Source organism: Sycon ciliatum, chromosome 3 (genome assembly GCF_964019385.1).
Source record: "Sycon ciliatum chromosome 3, ocSycCili1.1, whole genome shotgun sequence".
NCBI lineage: Eukaryota > Metazoa > Porifera > Calcarea > Leucosolenida > Sycettidae > Sycon > Sycon ciliatum.
This window is the reverse complement of record NC_088645.1, coordinates 28,198,199-28,220,315: the sequence shown is the minus strand read 5'-3', so window position 1 is coordinate 28,220,315 and position 22,117 is coordinate 28,198,199. Positions and strand designations below refer to the sequence as shown.

General features: G+C 46.5%; 1 protein-coding gene across 3 annotated transcripts in view; it reads right to left on the bottom strand.

Moving 5' to 3' along the window:
- Positions 1 to 22,117, bottom strand: part of LOC135812628 (uncharacterized) — a 59,522-nt gene that overhangs the window by 3,442 nt on the left and 33,963 nt on the right. For all 3 annotated transcript variants that reach the window (XM_065325930.1, XM_065325928.1, XM_065325929.1), the window contains 2 exons: positions 18,685 to 19,092; positions 6,267 to 6,464 (listed from right to left, as the gene is read on the bottom strand). In XM_065325930.1, the coding sequence (XP_065182002.1) occupies positions 6,267 to 6,464; positions 18,685 to 19,092 (606 nt within the window). The remainder of the gene's footprint in view (positions 1 to 6,266; positions 6,465 to 18,684; positions 19,093 to 22,117) is intronic.

The following is a 22,117-nucleotide window of genomic DNA, read 5'->3' as shown; positions in this document are numbered from 1 at the left end:
CCACCTGGTTTATGATATCTCAATCCTCCCTCCTATTTTCACTGAATGTTTTGCATTTTGCCCCCAGTTGATTTCTATTTAATTCAAGTAACTGTTTCTGGCTGGCATTAGATCTATCGCACTTTTTAAATTTCCTTTGTGGTTAAATTAAATGGAAACATGGAAAGCGGTGTGGAACAAGTTCTATTTTAGAGTTCGCAAACTAGACCAGATTCTGCACAGTCAGACGTGCACAAAGTAGCACCAGACTGATAATGAGCTCTGAAATACTCCACGGCAAGGAAGTTAGAAAGAGCCGAAAAACTAACAAACTCTTGCGCATAATTTGTGCCACACCGTTTCAACCTTGATAACGATACTCAACTGTGCTCCACTGTCCAAAGAGTCCTCAATGCCCATAGATATCAGAGGCTTCTACACGTATCCACAACTATCAGCCACCAGGTTTCCTGATGATCGTGGAAACTTGGACTTGCACTACAGCTTCCAATCTCTCTGTCTTGTGGAACGATAAAAACCGAAATGGTATTGGTATTGATTAAGAGAGCGTGTCCGAGAATACCAAAGTATGTGTGCAAGTTGATCTCTCCGATTTCGCTCAAAATTTACAGGTAGGTTCCCATTGGGGTGTGGATCGATTGTGCAAAGCCCTTTAAAAAAGTTTCTGAAGGGAACCTTGAAATTTGCATACCCTCAAAAATGGCTGAAATATCACATTATTTATGGGTCTAGAAACGAGTCACGCCACAGCGTATACGAACAAGCTATGAACAAAACTCCATGAAGCCAACATTGCCTCACCTTAGAAGTGCTCCTAGGGCAGTACCGCTTAGCCACGCCAGCATCCCAGAAGACGAGGTCCATCACCCCCTTACGCCACAAATGATCGTCTTGAAAATAGCCAATTTACAAGCGCTGGCAAAACAGCCAGCTACGTCCTCAATTGGCCAGAACTATACACCGGCAGATAGTAGAACACCTCTTCTAGCGCTGAGGACATGTCCCCCATCTTTCTTTTGCGGTTTCCTTGAAATAAACCTTTTTGAATTTTTCCACTCGACCATGCCGAAATACGGCCAAAGTCATACCTGCGCAGGAAAGCTCGCCCCTCCGCGACGTCTCCACCGCAATTTTTACTTCAACACTACTCCCAAGGCCGCAGAACAAAGTGTATTGTTGGCTCTGACAAGGAAAAGCAGCGGTGATCACTTGTCACTCCAAACGACAAGCTTCTTCTTGCGCCACCAATAATTTTTTGTGCGACTGTTGATGCAAAGTGACTGAAGGCATGAGCGCAATTCTTGAATTTTACTACGAGAGGCATGGTGAAATCACGTGCCTTGTGACGCAAGAATGCCAGGCCGCGTGAATCACGGCTCACGAGATTTCAGAGTCACCTTCGTCAACTGCACTTGTTACTCGCCTTGAACGCCCGTTGGTCTGGAAGTGATCACACTTGTGTTGTTACTGCACTCAAGAACACGCTGACCGTGTTGTAGGCCTACTAACAGGGACTTTCCCTGCCCGTGTAGGTCGAAGACCAATGAAATGTTGATGAAATCACATTCTTTTTGTATAGGATGTTGCACGGTTCTGAGGGGATTATTTTTCAAATCCCCTAGGCACGCAGCGCTGCGGGGATAATGAAAAATAATTCTCGCGGACATTGTGCAATATCCTGAATCGACCACCCTTTTCAGGAGATCAGTGTGGTACACGTTTTGTGTGCTGTTTTGTGTGCTGTTTTGTGTGCTGTTTTTGTGTTGCTTGACTTTTTCAAAGACCGGTACTACCATGTTGTTTTTTCTATGTGATTTCATGCTGGTCAAGTTGTTGTTTCTGTCCTTGTGATCGTCGTCTCCCCGCTGTCTTGTGTTACTCTGGCTGTGCATTCGACAGCCTGTAATAATAGTATTTTAGTAGCGTTTACAGTGCGATAACTTGCGTGGTAACAGTAGCTAGAATAGGTGTAGGTAACGTGCTGTTTGTGTTCTAGGACGATGAGTAGCTAAGCTTGTTTGACATGGGCAAAGATCTGGTCTCATGGGAAGTGTCTGATGAGGAGTATGATGAGCTTCGCTGCTCATTTGTTCCGGATGCTCCGGTGAATAACTGCGACACAGATACTAGAAGTGATGAATTTGACGAGCCTTGCTGCTCGCTAGTTCAAGATGTGGAGGATGAAGAGTTTGATGAGATTTGTTGTCCGCTTGTCCCTGATGCTGATGATAATGCTGATGCTGATATTGCTGCTGATGATGCTGATGAAGCAAAGGACGATAATGATCATAATAAAGTCCCGGATGAGTCTTCCAGTTCCACGAATGATAACGCCAGTAATCGCTTTGCCCTGGTTTCGTACGAACAGGTTAGTGCCATGGCAAAGTCAAGTGTGCCCAAGAACACCAGAAAAAATGGCCTGGGCCGTTTCAATTTGGGACAAGTGAAGATCATCAAGGGATTCAGCACAGTATCCAAACGAAAAAAAATGAAAAATGCAGCCGCTCGTCCAATTGTGGAGTTAGACGACATTGAGCTGGTGTGGCTTCTGCAAAGGTTTGTCCTCGAAATCCGTGACGGTGGCGGCCAGGAGTACTGTGCCAAAACCGTTCACGAGATAATGGTTGAGCTGCAGAGAGCTGTCAGGAAAGGGGCCTGACTGCAGCTTCTTTGCTCCTGGGAATTCAAGTCGTTTCAGGACGTAATGGATGGTCTCATGAAGCAATCTGCAAGATTTGGCCAACCAAAGACGATGCAGGCCCTGGCAATATGGCCTGAAGATGAAGATGTTCTTTGGAAGTCGGGTGTGTTGGGCAGAAGAAACCCAAAGCAGCTTGTGGACACGATGTTTTATCTTGTTGGCAGGAATTTTGCACTGCGCAGCGGAGAAGAGCACCGTGCGTTGCGCTTTGGTTCCACCAGCCAGATCAAGATGGTGGAGAAGGACGGGGAGCACCCGTACCTTCTGTACACGGAGGAAGTTTCGAAGAGTTACCAGGGTGGTCTCAAGACCTGGAAACTGACCCCCAAAACGGTCAAAGCCTTCAATAATCCGCAGTGCCCCGAGCGGTGCATTGTTTCACTTTTCAAAACCTACACGAACAAGCGTCCAGATAGCAATGACTTTTATCTCAAGCCGTTGAGAAAACCAATCACTCTCTCCGCCGAACGTGTGCCATGGTCCTCTACGATGAGGGCATGGACGAGCAGCTGATTAAAGAGCACACAGGTCACCGAAGCCAGTCCGTCCGAGCCTACAAGACGGCGTCGCATAAAAGCGAGATGCGTGCATCTGATGTGCTCAATGGTTGTAAGGAGAGCACTCCTGACACGAAGAAGTCAGAACCGGAAGCCAAAGAGAAGGCACAGCTCAACCCTGCATCAGCGACGCACTCAGGAGTGTCCAAGCCTGTTGAAGGTGCAACTAGTGAGCCTGTTGAGCCAGATGCAAAGAGGTCTCCTCTTGCAAGCATCGGCAACATCTATGCACAGCAAGGAGCTACCATAATCATCAACATGAAGTAACATATCCTCATGAATGCCACTCTATTCCGCCTATTTGAATTGAGCATTTATTTATTTTTTATTCAAACATTTTGTGGTGCTTTTCACATGTTCCGCCTTTGCTCCCATCATGGTTATAATTCTATTCCGCTTATTTGAATCGGGCATTTTCTCTATTTATTCGAACATTTGTGCTTTCACATGTTCCGCATTTATTTAATTTTTATTCAAACATTTTGTGGTGCTTTTCACATGTTCCGCCTTTGCTCCCATCATGGTTATAATTCTATTCCGCCTACTAGTATATGAATAACCTACGTGGAGATAATAATTTTAATATAGCTATGAATAGGATGAAGGCCGCAGACTTCACGCAACTACGTTACTTGTTTGACATGTATTACTGTGTATTTTATAACAAAAATATTATTGAAAACCCAGAATCGATTTTCTCGTTCCTATCATCAGTGGGAAAAAACGGAACTAAGGATACAACCAAAGAAACTGAAGTTAAGTACTGTAAATAGAAAGGTGTTAGAAATAACATCAAGATACAAGTGCAATAAAACCACTAGAGGAAACGCAAGAAAGGTAACAAGATTACATAACCAAAGGCGAGAAGGCACTGAACGAAGTGTGAACCTACGAATACAACTTCAGTGCAACAATGTGCTCTTTCTGCTTACACAAAACAGGCTTATGAATACGTATACAAATTGCCTCTAGGACTTTCAACTGTTGGACATAACGCGCACGACACAGTACAGAAAAATGAGAGTCATCATACACACCAATTTACAGTACTTAACTTCAGTTTCTTTGGTTGTATCCTTAGTTCCGTTTTTTCCCACTGATGATAGGAACGAGAAAATCGATTCTGGGTTTTCAATAATATTTTTGTTATAAAATACACAGTAATACATGTCAAACAAGTAACGTAGTTGCGTGATGTCTGCGGCCTTCATCCTATTCATAGCTATATTAGTATATGAATTGAGCATTTTGTCTATTTATTCAAACATGGTTCTGGTGCTTTTGACATGTTTCGTCTTTGCTCCCTTCATGGTTGCCATTCTTGAATTGAGCACACTGTCTCTTCATACACACATTTTGGGGCGTCTTCTAAGTATCTTTATGAGAGTGTGGTCTGTCTCCATGGTTACCGGTGTTCGGCACACCTGGTTCATGTAACATGTTGCAAATTAAGATGCTTTGTTTGTTGGTGATAGAAAGATTGCCATTTTGTTTCACCAATATGCTTTTCTTTTGACAACTATAGCCACTTCTCCTTGTTAGACCTTATCTGAAAGGCCCAATCTTGCATATTCAAACAGCAGCCAAGTGAGCTAGCTCTCTTGGTTTTGCTGATAGAAGGACTGGGTCCGAGGGGGGATCCAGAAGAGTTCCTGTGGATATGAAATCCCCTCGTTTACGGGATTATGAGCCATAATCCCGACAAACTAGGGGAAATATCCGCAGATCACCTGCAAAGTGTGGTCTATGACGTAAGAAATCTCTCATACAGTTCACGCGACAAGTACGTGCAGCCAGTGCTGCTCGCGTGCCAGTCAACACAAAGCGACCAAGCTAGCAGATTTTGTCGAGCATCGACATGAAAAAAAGGGACTTTTACTGTTGGACTATGTTCGGGATTGCAGGGGGTAAGTGTAAAAGATGAATAACTCTCCATGCTGTACGAGGGCATATTTCAACGGCTTGCTGCCATTGCAATACTCCTACGACAGTTTGTGGGGGTTCTCAGCAGATCAAGCTGGAAATACTGCTCATCTTACCTCCGCCATTGTGGTCTGTTCCGAGTACCATTCCAGTCACGTTCGCGATCGATGGCCGCGTGTCATGATCCAGGAAGCGTCATCCTACGTCACAGAGCACGCGATCTCATCGTGCATCTTGCAATAAAATTCAAAAACTGCGCTCATGCCTTCAGTCACTTTTGTATCAACAGTCGCACAAAAAAGTATTAGTGGTGCAAGAAGAAGCTTGTCGTTTGGAGTGACAAGTGATCACCGCTGCTTTTCCTTGTCAGAGCCAACAATACACTTTGTTCTGCGGCCTTGGGAGTAGTGTTGGAGTAGAAATTGCTGAGGAGACGTCGCGGAGGGGCGAGCTTTCCTGCGCAGGTATGACTTTGGCCATATTTCAGCATGGTCGAGTGGAAAAATTGTAAACATTATTTCAAGAAAACCCCAAAAGGAAGATGGGGGACATATTCTCAGCGCTAGAAGAGGTGTTCTACTATCTGCCGGTGTATAGTTGTGGCCTATTGAGGACGTAGCTGGCTGTTTTGCCAGCGCTTGTAAATTGGCTTTTATCAAGACGATCATTTGTGGCGTCAGGGGGTGATGGACCTCGTCTTCTGGGATCCTGGCGTGGCTAAGCGGTACTGCTCCAGGGACACTTCTAAGGTGAGGCAGTGTTGGCTTGATGGAGTTTTGTTCATAGCTTGTTCATATACGCTGTGGCGTGACTCGTTTCTAGACCCATAAATAATGTGATATTTCAGCCACTTTTGAGGGGTATGCAAATTTAAAGGTTCCCTTCAGAAGCTTTTTTAAGGGCTTTGCACAATCAATCCACACCCCAAAGGGAACCTACCTCCAAATCTTGAGCGAAATCGGAGAGATCCACTTGCACACATACTTTGGTATTCTCAGACATGCTCTCTTAATCATTTTCTTTTGTGCAGAAGTACATAAAAAGCCAGGTCAAATCATTGCATGTTGGTGAAACAAGAATCTCACCTTCACTTCTTCCATTCGGTGTATTTCGGTATTTTAGAAATACCATTACCAGTCCTACTACTACTACTACTACTACAACTGTTACTGATGTTCCAATTGCTACTCCTTTTTTCATTTTTTTTGGTGCCGTTCCAGAGTCAGTTCGAGAGGATTTGTTTGGTGCCGTTCCAGAGTCAGTTCGAGATGATTTTTTTGGTGCTATCAGGCAAAACACAGAATAGAAGAAAAAACTTGTATGTGAGGGAAATCGTTGAACAGACCACAGTTCACAGGATGTTTGTGCAGCGGACATGTGTTGGAAGTATTTGTAAGACCCCTGCTAGTCTTATTAATCAACTAGAATGGCGACCAGTTGTTACATTTGATGAATGTTTGTTACCTGGTGACAGTGTTGGACAATTACCATACTTTTCCAGAATCTGGAAAAGCGGGCAAGCTCATTAGTCGGTATTCTTTATGGCCATCTCCCCCACATTTCACCGGAATGCTGCAAGACCTTTTTATCATACATACGTTTTGCCTATTTTCTTGTATTGCTGTGAGGTGGGACGGTGGCGCTGGTAATGCCCTCTTTGCAAAGCTGGAGTTTGTGCATCGACGGATTCTCCGGGCAATACTTCGTTTGCCACCCCGCGACCAACAGACCAATTCTCTATGAAAATTGCGTCAGGCGAAATAGCACGTAATAGTACATTTTAGATCAGCGGGAAGAAGATGACGACGTCCACTAATTAAGTATCTGTGCACACGAATCTGCTGTGTGTGTGACTCTGTGTGTCAGCTATGATATCATCCTCTGTGGTTCCATGCCTAGCATGTACGTCTGAACCGTTCTGCAAAGTTTGAATGACGTAGGTTGAGAGATCGCCCCGCGAAACATACTTTTTGAAATTCTCTTCATAGTATATCTTCCACCATTGAAATTTCGAATTTCTTGCTGAGAGGGGTGGCTTGCAACCTCGATATGGCTTGTTCCAGGCATGCTTTGGAGCCATCTCCTGTTGAAGTATTGGCGGGGATCTGCCCCGCAACTGCTACAACAAAAAATAATTCGATCTGAGAAAGGGTGAGATCGCGAATCTCGGTTGAATATTGAGTATTTCAAGCCTTTTCACGACGAAGATGGAGTTCTTTTTGGAGATGGACGTCGCGGCAAAGGACATGGTGTCCGACTTCTGGCGTCTGGTGAAGCCAGGGATCATTTGTCCAGTCAGGTTGGCAGCCTAACCGTCGGTAAGCTTGTGTTTGGATCCCGTTCTGCTCGATGAGGTAGATCACAAACAATTTGATATCGCACAAATTGATCTCAGCATCGTGCGTATGGTATTTTATATTCAGAAAATCCCAAAGTGTCTCTGTGTGGCCGTCCTATGCCGCGAGAAACTCCAATCAGGCTCCTATGTCCTCTGCCTTCATGATTGAATGTCCACTTCGTTTGAACAACGAACACAACAATCGAGGACGGCTTTGCAATGAAAAATACAGCTATACTGGAGCTGAAAAAAAGAAGAAAAAAACGTGCTCAGGATGAGACTCGAGTACACGCATACTCTCCCAGCAGGTGAAACGCAAATTTTTGTGAAAAATGCGTGTCGCCGACTGACCAGTAATTTTGCCTGACGGCTATAAATTTCCTCTGAAACATTACATTGACCGATCCTCCTGCATATACATTCACAAAATCAAACTTATCACTGCCCCTCAGCATGTACAGCATTCCGTAAACTGGCTCAATGAATCCTCAACAATCAGGAACTCGCTTCCTTTCCCGATTACAAGAAACAATTCCATGAGCCACTCGCCTGTATTCATGGCATACCAATTATGGGATTCTCTCTCTCAGCAATTAAAGTCCAGCAACATCCTCCAGGTGTTTTTAAGCTGAATAAATACTATGATACACGTACGTGGATCTTCATTAACTAATCGTTGATTTTCATTCTCTTTGTGTATTACTTCAAGCTCCAAAGCAAATCACATTTACTAACTCTTCAATTGAATTTTTGTTTTTGGATTGATTTACTTTTATTTCACTTTTTTATTTTAACTTGCAATATTTTGCGTGTGAATTTTCCTTCTTGTTTTTTTTTTATTCCACGGCTGGTAGCCCTCATTCATTATATTGGTTGACACCATGTCATCAATGAATTGAGAATAATAATAATAATAATGTAGAAAGGAAAGGGACATTATGGATACGAGTTAAGAGTAACTCTCCACCACTGTAACTGGATACTATGTACAGTCAGAAAGTGCAACAACTAGCCACAAAACTGACAGAATACTGAGACATTCAATGAGACATGCCTAGTTGTTGCAATTTCTGATTGTATATAGTATCTGGTTACAGTGATGGAGAGTTACTCTCAGCTCGTATATATATTTATTTTTTCCTTTTTTGTCTCAATACTCTGTCAGTTTTGTGCCTAGTTGTTGCACTTTCTGAATGTGTATAGTATCTAGTTACAGCAGCGGAGAGTTACTCTCAACTCGTTTCCATATGTCTTTTTTTTCTTTTCTACAATAATAATAATAACAATTGAATCGTTTGCAGACAACCTGCCTACACTCAAGAGAGCACTGCTTTTCACACAAATCCATTAGAGGTATCGCTACAACATTTCGGTCTTTATGACCATCCTCAGGAATTCCTAGGTGATTCCTGATGATGGTCATAAAGACCGAAACGTTGTAACGAAACCCTCATGGATTTGTGAGAAATGCAGTGCACTCTTGAGTGTAGGCAGAATGCCTGCAAACGATTCAAGTATAATGAAGCTGCGTGAAGCGTCATTCAATATTTTGAATAATAATAATACTAATTTAAAGCTAGGACAGAGGCCGAAAATATTACAAAAAAATTACTTGGTCCGACTTTTAGAATGTGCGCTTCACTTCAAAACTCAAGCATATGTACCAAGGAGCACCTGTACTAAAAAATCAACCAAGAGATGGTAGGTAGATAACTACGGAGTCGTTACTTGGCCTGACCTTCTAGTTTTCATCGCTGCTGGTGTCTCAGGGTGCATCTGCAAGTGCGTCAACCTGCAAAACGTCGACATTTTTTTCATCTCCTCCAAGCTACGCTGTGCTTCATTGATTTTTTCATGCCATAGGCACGATTTAGACGATCGGCTTCGCCTCCTCCTTGTGCAGTACGACTGCCGGAATTGTGGTTGATGGTGTTTTCACCTCAAGCTCCCACAACACCTTCAACTGACGCGAACAACTACAACAACCATGCATAAAAATATCACTTCTCATCACCGTGTGCCGCACGCGTACTGAGTCTGATCCGTGTCGACATGCTATCTAGGCAGACCATGCGTGCTCTTCCCTGCCTGTTTCACGAATCCACCGGCCCCGGAGACTGGCGATCTTGTGACGGAGCTTTAGCATACTAGTTAACATGATGTAGCGATGTCTTATCGTGGTCGCGGTTCCAAGGACTCTGCACCATTCACGCACGCACTGTATCAGCAGAATTTTTTTATTTTATGAAAGTGCACATGCCTACATAGAATGGAAGAGAACAACAACAACAACAACAACAACAACAACAACAACAACAACAACAACAACCGCCAGGCGTTATGGCCGGAAACGGAGCTGATACGGAGCCCTGGCGACAGCTCTCGTCTTCGACACTGAAGAAGAACACTGTTGTATTCCCCTCGCAAGCCCAGGTAAGCGTGGGGGCCTACATAAAGCTCCTAGAAGAGCAAGGTATCACTGGCATCATTTCGATGCAGACAACAAGCAGGGGTCAATGTAGACTTACCGTTGAGTCGTATGAAAAAGCCAAATTGTTGGTGCTCAATGGCTTCGATTGCAAGGGCGAACGGGTTTCACCACGCTTCGTTTCCGCACCAACAACACAGATACACATCCACGATGCTCCGATCTGGATCTCAGACGGTGTCCTAAAGCTGCGCTCTCACCGTACGGAAAGCTTATCGGTGAGATACGACACGGCAAAATCAAACTTTCAAACGGCACCCAAACAGCAACTGGTGTGCGATTCGCCACATTTGAACTCAAACCAGGCAGTTCGATCCCGTCGTACCTACGTACGACAGAAGGTTCTCACGAGCTCCGCATCATCTACGACGGCCAGGTAGGCACGTGCAGGCTATGTGGCCAGCTAGGTCACATCGCGCGTACCTGCCAAAACCGTTGCAGTGCACACACCTCCACGCATGCCGGCAGAGAAGGCAGCAGCACTGGCAGCACAGCTACAGAGCGGAACATGAACAGCGGAGCTGAAGCGGAGTCTCACCGTACCGATTCGCCACCAAAAGCGTCCCCGAGTTTGACCCACGCCAGCGGCGTATCCCAAACGGCCTCCGATGGGGCCAACACCACGCCGAAAGCGGACGTGCTCTCGAGCTCGCACCCAAACGACCCAGTCAACAACCAGTACGAGTCGTACGAACACGACATCGCATCGCCCATGTCGGCAACCAGCACGACCGTGCACCCCGGAACGCCGCCAGGCAGCACAAATACAAGTACGACAACATCCAACTCACCGCACACCGACACAACTACTCCGACAACAAAGTGTAGTCACCCAGATTCGGCGCGTGCTGAAGACCTCCTCTCCTCACTGGTGACTAACACAGACATGTCTAACCAGCCAGCAAACCCCTGGATTACCTCCGAACGACGCAGGAGACCCAGTCCCAATGCGGAATCCTCACCTGATTTCAAAAATTCCAAAAAACAAAAAGAGAGCAACACCATCGACCCTGGCCAAAGCCAACCCCTTGCCCCGGCACAGGGCTCACGCTTCAGCCCACTGGTGTCACACAATACTCAATCCTAGCGCTGTCCTCCACACAATATCAGTGAGAACAATACTTTCAATTGCGGAAATACCCAAAAAAACGAAACAAATTACAAAAATAAATAAAAAATAATGGAAGTCGCGAATTTCATCAGCTCGAACGTCAGGTGTCTGTTCAACAAGATGGACGAGCTTAGCCACGTGGCAAAGTTGCAACAACCGTCAATAATCGCCATCCAGGAAACCTGGGCGGATCCATCGGACAGCGACGGGATGTACGCCATCAACGGCTACAAACTCATAAGAGCGGACCGGGACACCTTTGGTGGAGGAGTCGCCACATACATACCACACAGCTGCCAACACGAGACAATTACCATTCCCATGACTCAAGCGGAATGTATTTGGATTAGAATAACAATCGGCCAAGCCTCCCTTGTGGTAGGGAACATCTACCGTCCCCCGCGGTCCGACCCCGCAGAGTTCGTGATGGAACTGGAGAGAGCCATAAAGCTAGTTGAAAGACCCCAGGATGAGATACTTCTCCTTGGCGACTTCAACGCCAAGAACTGCTTGTGGCACCCCAGCGACACCACCGATGCCTAAGGTGAGGACCTGCATTGGCTGTGCGAGACTCGTGGCCTCACACAACACGTCTCCTTTGCCACCCACCTACGCCAACACACACCTACATCGTGCCTGGACCTGGCCATCTCTAGCCTCAGCCGCCATAACATCACCATCACAAGCCTGCCCCCTATGGGTGCCTCTGATCATGTTGTCATACAAGGCAACATACGACCCCAGCAGCACACCACCCACAGAAACAATAATACAAATAAAAATAAAAATGAGAGCAGTACTACACAGCAAAGCACCTCCAGCACATACTGGTTGTGGAGCGAGGAACGCATTGCGTCACTGCGTGGAGCTCTTGCTACCTGCAATCTGCAGTACGATCCACATCCCACTGACCCTCAGCCAGTAACCTCATTCTGGAACTTCTGGAGAGACTATATACTGAAACTAGCCGTGCACCACTGCCAAGTGACCAGAAGCAAGTCCCGCAAAAATTCTACGCCCACTCGTCCCTGGATGACGAAGGATCTCCTCAGCCAGATCAAAACAAAGCACAAACAGTTCCGCACCTACAAGGCGACCAAACTAGACTCAGATTGGAAACTGTACACAGCCCAGCGTAACCGAGTAACCGCTCTTTTGCGACAGGCTAAGTCCGACTTTGTCCAGCAAACAACGTCAACTGGTACAAACCTCCACCGTCTACTGAAGCACCTGAAAAAACCGCCTAAGCAAACAATTCCCACACTATCGACAGCCAACTCCACTGCAGCCACGGCTATGGAGAAAGCAACAGCTCTCAACAAGTTCTTTATCTCCCAAAGCCAACAGTCCATCGACAAGACCACCTGTACTACACCAGACATCAACACTACCCCTGACATCAGTCATACTCTAAATACAATCGCAGCAACAGTGGAAGAGGTCGAGAAGCTTCTATGCAGTCTAGACACTGGCAAGAGCCCAGGCTTTGACAACATCCCAACTCGGCTCCTGAAAGAAACTGCAAAGGAAATCTCCCCATCTCTCACTAGTCTCTACAATCTGTCCTTCAGAACCGGAGAAATACCACAGGATTGGAAAGACGCAACTATTACACCCATCCCCAAGTCGGGCAACCCCTCCCATCCTACCAACTACCGACCCATCTCCCTGCTCAGTATAATATCAAAAACACAAGAAAAAATAGTCCACTCTCGTCTGTACAATCACATAGCACCGCACTTACCCTCCAACCAATCCGGCTTCAGGAAACAAGACGGGACCGAACTGCAGCTCGCACGGATCGTCCACCAGATATCCACAGCTAGGGATGCGGGGAAGCATGTTGTAACGTGTTTCTTCGATCTCAGTAAAGCCTTTGATCGTGTATGGCATCAAGGCTTGCTGAAAAAGCTGAGCCACTATGGTGTCGACGGCAAGGCTCACAATTGGCTTGAAGCCTACTTGACAGGACGCAGACAGCGGGTGCAGGTTGAAGGCACAACATCCGCCTTCATACCAATACCAGCAGGAGTGCCCCAGGGCTCGGTCCTGGGACCACTTCTGTTCCTGGCGTACACCATTGACCTGCCCACTGCCTGTGAAAATGCTACAACCTCGTGTAGCCAGTTCGCGGACGACACCGCACTGATTGCCATTGCAGGCAGCTACATTGAGTGTGAGGCTGCGCTACAAAGAAGCGTCGATGCCGCAGCAGAATGGCTAGAGCGCTGGCACCTGCTAGTCAATAAAACGAAAACCGTCATCCTCCCGTTCTACCATGCTAACCGACCCCCACCACGACTACCCGAAATAAAACTTGGCCAAACCCTATTAGAAACAGTAACACAACATCGTCACCTCGGCATCATCTTTCAGCACGACGTAAGATGGTCAGCCCACCTTGACTTTGTGCTGAAGAAAGCCGTCAAATCTTTTAATATTCTCTTTAGGCTCAAATCAACTCTACACACTAAATCACTCTCTCTCATTTACAAAACGTATATCCTGCCTATAATTGAATATGCATGCATTGCTGTCACCCCGCTCTCAATCGCAGCTCTTGACCGTCTTGAGCGAATCCAGCGCAAGGCGGCCAGAATCTGCCTCCGTCTCCCCCTTTACACTCCTCTGGATCATTCAACACTGCTCCATCGGCTCAAATGGCCGACAATGTTCTCTCGCCGCAAAGTGAAGCTCACCCTTCTTGCTCACTCCATAAAATACCAATATGCCCCACAACACATACGCTTGCTCAACACCCCCGCTCAAGTTACGGCCCAGTACAGCCTTCGACACGCACGCACTTGGCACCTCCCACCCTCCAGAACCGATCGCTGTAAAGACTCCCCACTGTACAAGTCCCTAGAATACTACAATGCCCTCCCTGCTAGCATTCGTGACATCTCCTCCCAACCTGCTTTCAAACAAGAAATCTGCTCACTGCTGATTAACTCAATCTGCTCCTGCAGCGCTCACCCTCTCCCATACTTGTAAAGTTCAAAGTGATGTAAATCACTTTCCAACTGTTTAACCCTTTGAGGTGCCACTGATTTGGCCAAAAATTCACATTTCTACCCACTCCGACAAGAATCACTGTAACTCCACAACCGTTCAACTTTTATATACACATGAGCACATTTTTCGCATCAGAAAAGAACAAGGAATAGGATGAAAAGATGTCTAGCGCTTTGTTTCCAAGTAATTCGTGAACTTGACAATGTCTGCTACTATTTCAGGTGTGAAAAATAGTTTGAAGACACTCGCCTCCGAGTCGACAACAAACCCAGGAGGCAGTTTTAGTCCAGGTTCACTGGACGGCTGAAACACAGGAATCTGCTGAGGTCCATCGTCATCGACGACATCCATGGACGACAACGGTGCGTAACCAAGTCCAGCACCGCGTCCTCGGCCTCTTCCACGACCTGCGCCAGCTCCGCGACCTGCGCCAGCAGCGCGACCTGCGCGAGCACCGCGACCTGCGCCAGCACCGCGGCCTGCGCCACCGCCACGACCTGCACCACCGCCATGACCCCTCGCTACGGCTGCCTGTCCTTGTCCTCTTCCACCCTGCTGAACACCACGCCCTCCGCCTCTTGGTTGTCCTTGGCCCTGCAACGGAACAGGCTCATCACCAACATCGTCGTCCACCTGATCGTCAGCTGATCCGTCATCGGAACTGACATAGCCGTCAAGCTCTCGGTCCAGCTCTTCCTCTTCGCTCGACGACATGAAGTCGCCTTCAGAAGAGTCAGAGCTCTCAGCAGGCAGAGGCTCATCGTCGGCCTCGAGGTTCTGTAAGAGATTGAGAGCTTGCTCCGCGTCCATTTTCGAACGACAAGAAACAAGTGTGTTGTACTTCGGCAACAAGACATCGTTTCTTTTCCCAAGTATACAGTCAGATGGGGCACGCGGCTTTAGTTTGTATGCAGAGGATGCGCTCCGCTGCGCTTCGCCGCGCGTCAAAACGCTGACTACGATCGAGGATAACTCAATATTTTTAGTACGGACCCCGGGTCTTTTACCCCTTCAGCTTGTTCCCCTATGTATCTACTATGTGTGTGCCAAATCTCAGCCCATTCAGACGATGTACACAAGCGCTGGGAGCATACAACCCACCCCCAGAAAATATCAGTCGTAAATGACTGATGCACCGCAAAGGGTTAACCCACAATCTCACCTTCTCATCAATTTATCTCTTATTGGCGATGGTGCCATCGTGAGAATAAAGAATTCAAACAACAACAACATCAAGAGAACATAGGGGACTACAAAGGGCATGTAGGTGCTATTGAGCTGTGCCGGTGAGGTGAAGTGCGCTCCCCCGACCAATGGTCTCGGGATCAAGGCGCACATCATGCACCATGAGGGAAAGGGAGAGAAGAAAGACTTTGTGTGAAGAGTGAGAACCTGAGAGCCAGACAATCAATGATGGAGGGAGAGAGAGAGATAGAGTGAGGAAGAGATGGGGGCGGGGGTGAGTGAAGAAGGGTGAGTGAGTGAGTGAGTGCCAGATTAGTTCAGGAAACTATGGCAATGGACCAATAGCTGCGTTGTTTTCAGTGGGGGGGGGGGGGCAATACGGAGAAGCTAGATCGGAGCTGCTGCCAGGCAGAGCAGTGTGCAGGCACTGGATCAGCAAGAAAGGGGCCACGAAAAGAAGCAAAAAGGAAAGAAGAGAAGAATGAAACATTAGCGCAAAACTTTCTGCACTGAGGTGTTTCGAGAGCTCTAGGGAGCAAGGTACAGTTCAGTGGGGTGAAGAGGAGGTGATCGTTGTGGGACTGGAGAATGGTACATCGTCAAATTTAGCCATGGAATGCTGTCGCGCACAACAATCCTGGCGCATCAGGTGCTGACAAATGCGAGACTTGAAGGCCTGCATTCCGTTCGATGCAGGAGGTTCCGGGTTGACTTGCTCAGGAATGTCGTTCCATGCCGCAATGAGGGTTCAGGGGAATGGCCTCAGTAGGAAGTTCGGTGCTGTCCGAACAAGTGGCCATTGCAACTGGAAAGGGTGGCGAGAAGCTAGTTGTCGACGGGTTCTAGGAGTAGGTGCAGGCGCCGACGGTGTCGGGAGGAGGGCTGTCAGCTGGGGTGGACCCTTAATGTAATGCAACTTGTACACATATGCAAGCCCTGAGACTGCCCTCCTGAGCTGCAGGCTTTGAAGGATCGTGCCAGGTCCGATGATTAGCATTGCCTTCTACTGCACCCTGTCATAGTGTGCTAGGTGGGATTGGGCTGCACACATGGTGGCTAGGAGCGTACTCCAGAATGGGCCGAATGAATCCCTTATACACGGCAAGGCGGCCCTCATGACCCAGAAGCCAAGCAGCACGGCACAAGAATCCCAGGCTCTGGCCGGCCTTGACAGCGACAGCATCGATATGGTGCTGGAACCCAAGCTTAGAGCCAAATGTGACTCCAAGCAGCTTTAGGTGGTCCGAGTCCGGAAAAATCTCTCCGAATACTTCATTCACCCTTTCTGCGCTTCAGTTTTCGAGCCAGGTTGTCGCCTGAAAGTCGACCTCAAGGGCCGTTTTTTATTTCGATTAACTTCTCAGTGATCTCTTCTGTGATCTTGTTTCGTCGCCCGCCACATCGTGAACGACTGCGAGAGAGATCAGAAAACTGGACGGAGCGATGTTGGTTCTTTCTGCACAAGTTTCTGGATGATGCGTTTGCTGAAATTCTGCCAAGGAAACAGAAACTGCAGCGATTTCAATCCGCCAGGAGGCACTCGAAAAAGATCGCCCGTGAGTTTCTGGTACTCCGTGACAATTCCTCGTCGCATTGGGGTGTTGATTTCACCACCAGGCCTTCTCTGTATTGCGCAAGAAGCAACAGGAGTCTTCTGACGACAAAATTTGGACGCAAAATGCTGGATTCGACTAGGATCCTGAGGCGCTACCTCCTTTGGAGTTGGAGCCATTTCTTCTTTAACATCACAAATCGACAACTAAAGGACAGTGCTAGGCAGCTGGAAAGTTTATTCCGTCCTGAGATTATTTGAATTTGTTTGGTTGACGTTCGAAGCGAAGCTCACATTTTACGAAGTCGGACCAAGTATTGTCTACGCATGCATCTACGCAAGAATCACCACCAGCCTATTTGGACATGTGTCAAAGTATTGAACGTTTTTGTTCCCTTCTTGTCAAAATACTACTGGGAATGATGGAAATAAGCTAAAAGACTACAACTGTAAGGGAAGGAAGTTCAGAGATACATCACTCCCATTATGTGTAGAAGTGACACGAAAAAAAGCGTGGAAATTCAATAAGTGACAAAAACGAAGCGAAAAGAAAAGAGAGAAAATATCAAGACAACTAGCACTGCCCGACAGGTGACGCTTGATTGGTGTGTGTTTTGTTGCGTGGTAGGTCTTTGTTACATCTTGTCGTGTCGGAAGGTTTTCTTCCTGCTCCAAAGAAATCACGTATCACCGAAAAAAGCACGGTTTCAAGTTTGATCCGAAGGTGACAGCCGGAAACCAGCTAATTCACTTCAAGTGATTCTTGCGTGGAAGATGCGGAATTCTGTCCCTGCGGTCAGGTCGTTCCTTGGTGTCTCGGGCTATCGCCGCAGATTCATCCATGCGTTTGCGCAGCGGTCAGCCCCACTGACGGCTCTCACAGGTAAGAATACGCAGTTTCTCTGGAGGAAAGCTTGTGATGCTTCCTTCCGCGCCCTGAAGTCTGCGCTATCGAGTGCTCCGGTTATGGCATTCCGGGATGCCGGCCCCTTCTATCTGAACACACATGCCTCTAAAGTGTCCATTGGTGGTGTACTGAGCCAGGTACAGGACCAGGTGGAACGCGCCATTGCGTTTGGCGGCTGAATAATGACGAACGCGGAGCGTAACTATGACGCCAGTGACCGCGATACCCTGGCCCTTGTCTTCTTCGCAAACCACTTCCAGCATTGTCATACTTGCCAAGCACTGAGAGTGCTTTTTCTGGGTCGCCATGGCAAAATCCCGGGATTTGCCTTGGTTTTTCGGGATATGTCGTATTTTCCAAAAAAAACCTTTTCAACTTTTGATGGCACCAACATTTCGATAATAGATGATTGATGGTGATAATCGGATCACATTTACACATGTTCAAGACTCAAAAATGGAGGTTTTCAGGGACTGTTTATGGAAGGAGCACTGGTACTGCATGCTATGGTGGTCCGGAATCAATAAGGACAACTACTGGCCTGTGACAAGTCATGTGAAGTGCTCCAAGTACAATATCAAGCTTGTTTCTTGTACAGTGAATTTCGGGATAATCGACAGGAATTTCGGGATCGCGGGAGTTCATCTAAAATTGCGGGATAATCCTGAAAAAATATGGATACTTGGCAGGTATGCATTCTCTGCTTGGTCGCGAGTTCACTGTGCGGACATATAATTCTGCGCTAACTGCGTTGCGGGCAACAAAGAAAACAAACCTTTGTTGCCTTTCACCATGAATGATTGTGTTGTTGACAAAGGCGGAAAGACAATACCAAGTCTGTGCAATAGGTCCTGCGAGCCAGACGTTCACCGCACTTTGTTAAGTTATATGTACAAGTGTCTCTTACCTTGAATGCTGATGGAGTACGCTGTTGACAAAGGCTTGACTGCTCCAACACATCGGTCCAGTACATCCTGGGATGGCTGCCTTGCACCTCCAGAAGTATCTACGAATCTACAATTAAAACTGGTCTCGTATGCTGCAGTGCATGTCACATTGAACCTCACACCAGCTGGGTTATCTCCGGTAAGCATTACGCTGGAATCATTTCCCATAAAACTGAAAGTAGAGTTCTCATATTCCAGCAGTCCATTTTGAGATGATCTGTTCACAATTCTTTTTCTAAGATCTAAAGTGGATGTCCAAGTTACACTCATACCTGATGAACCCACAGTATTACATGGTATATCATATCTCTGATCAGTGTAGTTGAAAACCATTGTTGTAGGAGTGACAGTAGTACGACTTTGCTTTGCTGTACATTATCATGGGGATAGAATGTTAATGTTCACACACGGACAACCACATACACACGCACACGCCCCTCCCCACACACACATACACACACACACGCACCCCCCCCCCCCACACACACATACACACACACACACACACACACACACACACACACACACACACACATACACACACACATATGTGTACACATAATAGTACCCAATTCACGGAAAGAACTGTTTCCTCTTTTGTGGACTCATCAGCCTAGCACAGAGAAAGGCCGAGCCAGATTGCAATAACAAATACATTTTCCAAAGCCAGATTTAAACCAGGTCCGAATGTACCTTGCCAGAGTGCTCAATCTGAAAAGTCAGTGAGCTCAGCATAACCCAAACACATGCCGTTCAATATGAACATCTTAATACTCCGAGTTCAGTTGCTACGCAACCTTCCCATGTAGAAGGTAATGCAGGCATGAAAGGAAGACGGCTAAAAGTCTCCCGTAGTCGATACTGGCTCTCAGCCACAAATGCCCTCTAAACCCTCTCTGAACTCCCTGTCCGCTTTCGCACTAGCTCAATCGTATTATTCTACTACAAGTATCACCTTTCCATTTTTTTCCATTTTCACCTTCCATAAAATATACATTCCCCTCCCCAACTTCTACTCCTCCCCACTTTTTGTTGCACGGAAGTGTCGCTAAATCTGAGACCTCAGGTCGGCGGAAATACTCCAGTTTCACCACCACACCTGGGACTGCAGGCACCTAAATAATACAGAAATCTGTTCTCAAATTTCGTAGTTTCTCGTTTAAAAAATCTGGCATAGAACGTAATGACGCGGTGTGCAAACAAGTGTCTAGTTGTGTTTCGTCGTCGTGTCAATAAACAGTGAAAAAAAAAACTTCTAAATGTTATCGTCGTCCCTTGGAATAAGTGTGGAGATGGCACGGGACTGGGAGCAGGTGGAGAAAGGCCAGTTACTACAACTGCACGATGAATTTTAACATGATGCTGCCATGTTATCACGCCTTCATGATTTGCAACTTTTAGGATGCCAGTGTTTCCAATAATTATTAGTTTTAGATCAAGCAATGTTCACTGTATGGCACCATGCAGTATTTCTATGTAAATTCACTTTCAGTGTGATAATGATTTCTGATGAAAAAGGCGTTAAATTCCCTACATACTGCTTTGGGGTGAAGCAAATATTAGCACGTTCGACAAGGTTCGCTCCAAAGTGGATTTGAAAAGAATACAATTTGTTACTAAAGTACTCAAGCATGCAGCTTCACTTGAATTTTATCTGTTTTTCTGGAATGACTGCTGCTCTGCGCCCTTGGTGAACATTACCTGCGCTCGTGGAGCACCTGGAAAGGACCACTAGTATGTCTTGTTCCTGGTTTAAAAGTGGATAGTCGACATTTGTGCCTTGAAAAAAGGAGTATAGTGCAACAATGTACGTCTGTAGCTGATTTTTGGGCGCTCCTCGTACATTTTGATGGTAATAGAAAATTCTCAGACCGAAATCAGCGTGTCCGTGGGCGTACAGTTTTCTTGTGAATTTGTTAGTTATTTCGCCTCGTACCTATGTCAGGTGATATTGAAGTGGACAAGATGATTGTCATCATCTATGTACTGTTCATCCAACTTTGCTCCGTCCTCGTTGAAAAGTGATGCTGAAAAAAGGTCGATTCGCAAAATATGTTGATTTTCATTGTACTTGAGGACGTCACACGACTGTAGTGTTGGAAGAATGCACAAATGCCGGTATTTGCATTGAATGGAAGCGAGGATATGCAGCCATGAGCATAAATTATTAAAAAAACTTGGGGGGGCAGGACCCCTTGTCAAATTTCTACACAAGCCTCTGGCTCGCGATGGTAAAACACAACATGCATAATTATTGCAATCGAGTTGCCCCCCCCCCCCCCACTCATCCGGACAGCTTGTTTATTACGACACATCAGACCTTGCTATCGACCCTCACGATAAATAAACATCAACATGACGTACGAAACGCAAGTGTCCCTGCCGAAACTTCTTTACAAAATTTCCTCACTATAACATAATCCGCAATAGCTTAATTTTCACTATAACACACTGTATCGCAGCGTTCACTTGGTCCATTGCGCACAGAGACGTCAGTAGAACACAAAAATGTCATACTGTCAGGTGTCTTTCCGGGCTGAATCACTTTTTTTTAATGTCGCCTCACGGCTCCATATCCTTGCTTCCATTCAACCAACATACTGGCATCCATGCGTTCCTCCAAAAACTACACGTGTGTGGACCTGGGGCGTGAGGTGTACTTCGAAGTAATGTTTTCAACACTTACTGTAGACACACTGTAGAAGTTATACACACACTCCCTGAGTTGATCAGAGTGGCTCATAAGGCAAGGGTCACACATGCACTTTTGGCGGCGCCACCAAAGCGGTACTTACGCTTCGGCGGAAAGTTTGGATTTCGCCACTCCAAAATTATGCAAGCGGAACCTCTGCATTCGCGGATCCGCTTGGGCGGCACCTGCATGGCGATGACTTTGGAGTTTAGTGTGCATCTTCTGGCATGGACTTCTGGTGTTGTTTGGTTGCCGTTTGGTATTCGGTTTTCATATTGTTCTTCTTTCGCAATGTATTTTATGTTCTGGAGATCTCTCAAACGATACTACATCATTGTGAGTGAATAGTTGGTGAGGAAATCCATCTCACAACTCCTTGGCTGGGATCGTGCATGATATCCAACTCTCTCCTCTCTTATTTCCAAGCAATGCGTCCATCAGAGTATGCAACACTAGGACTGCAACCAGAGTGTAGTAGCGAACTAGTATTCTGCCACACGCTCACATGGAGTCACTGCAACTACAGGCATCCACACTGGGGTCGATGATGGATCTTGGAGGAGGCAATGACACCCTGCAATACAACTATTTGAATTTGATATTAATGTTAGTGCTGAAACGAACATAAAATTAATGAGATTTGAACGTTCTCGATGTTAACGAACGAACGAACGAACGAACATTCTCTAACATTCTCGTCG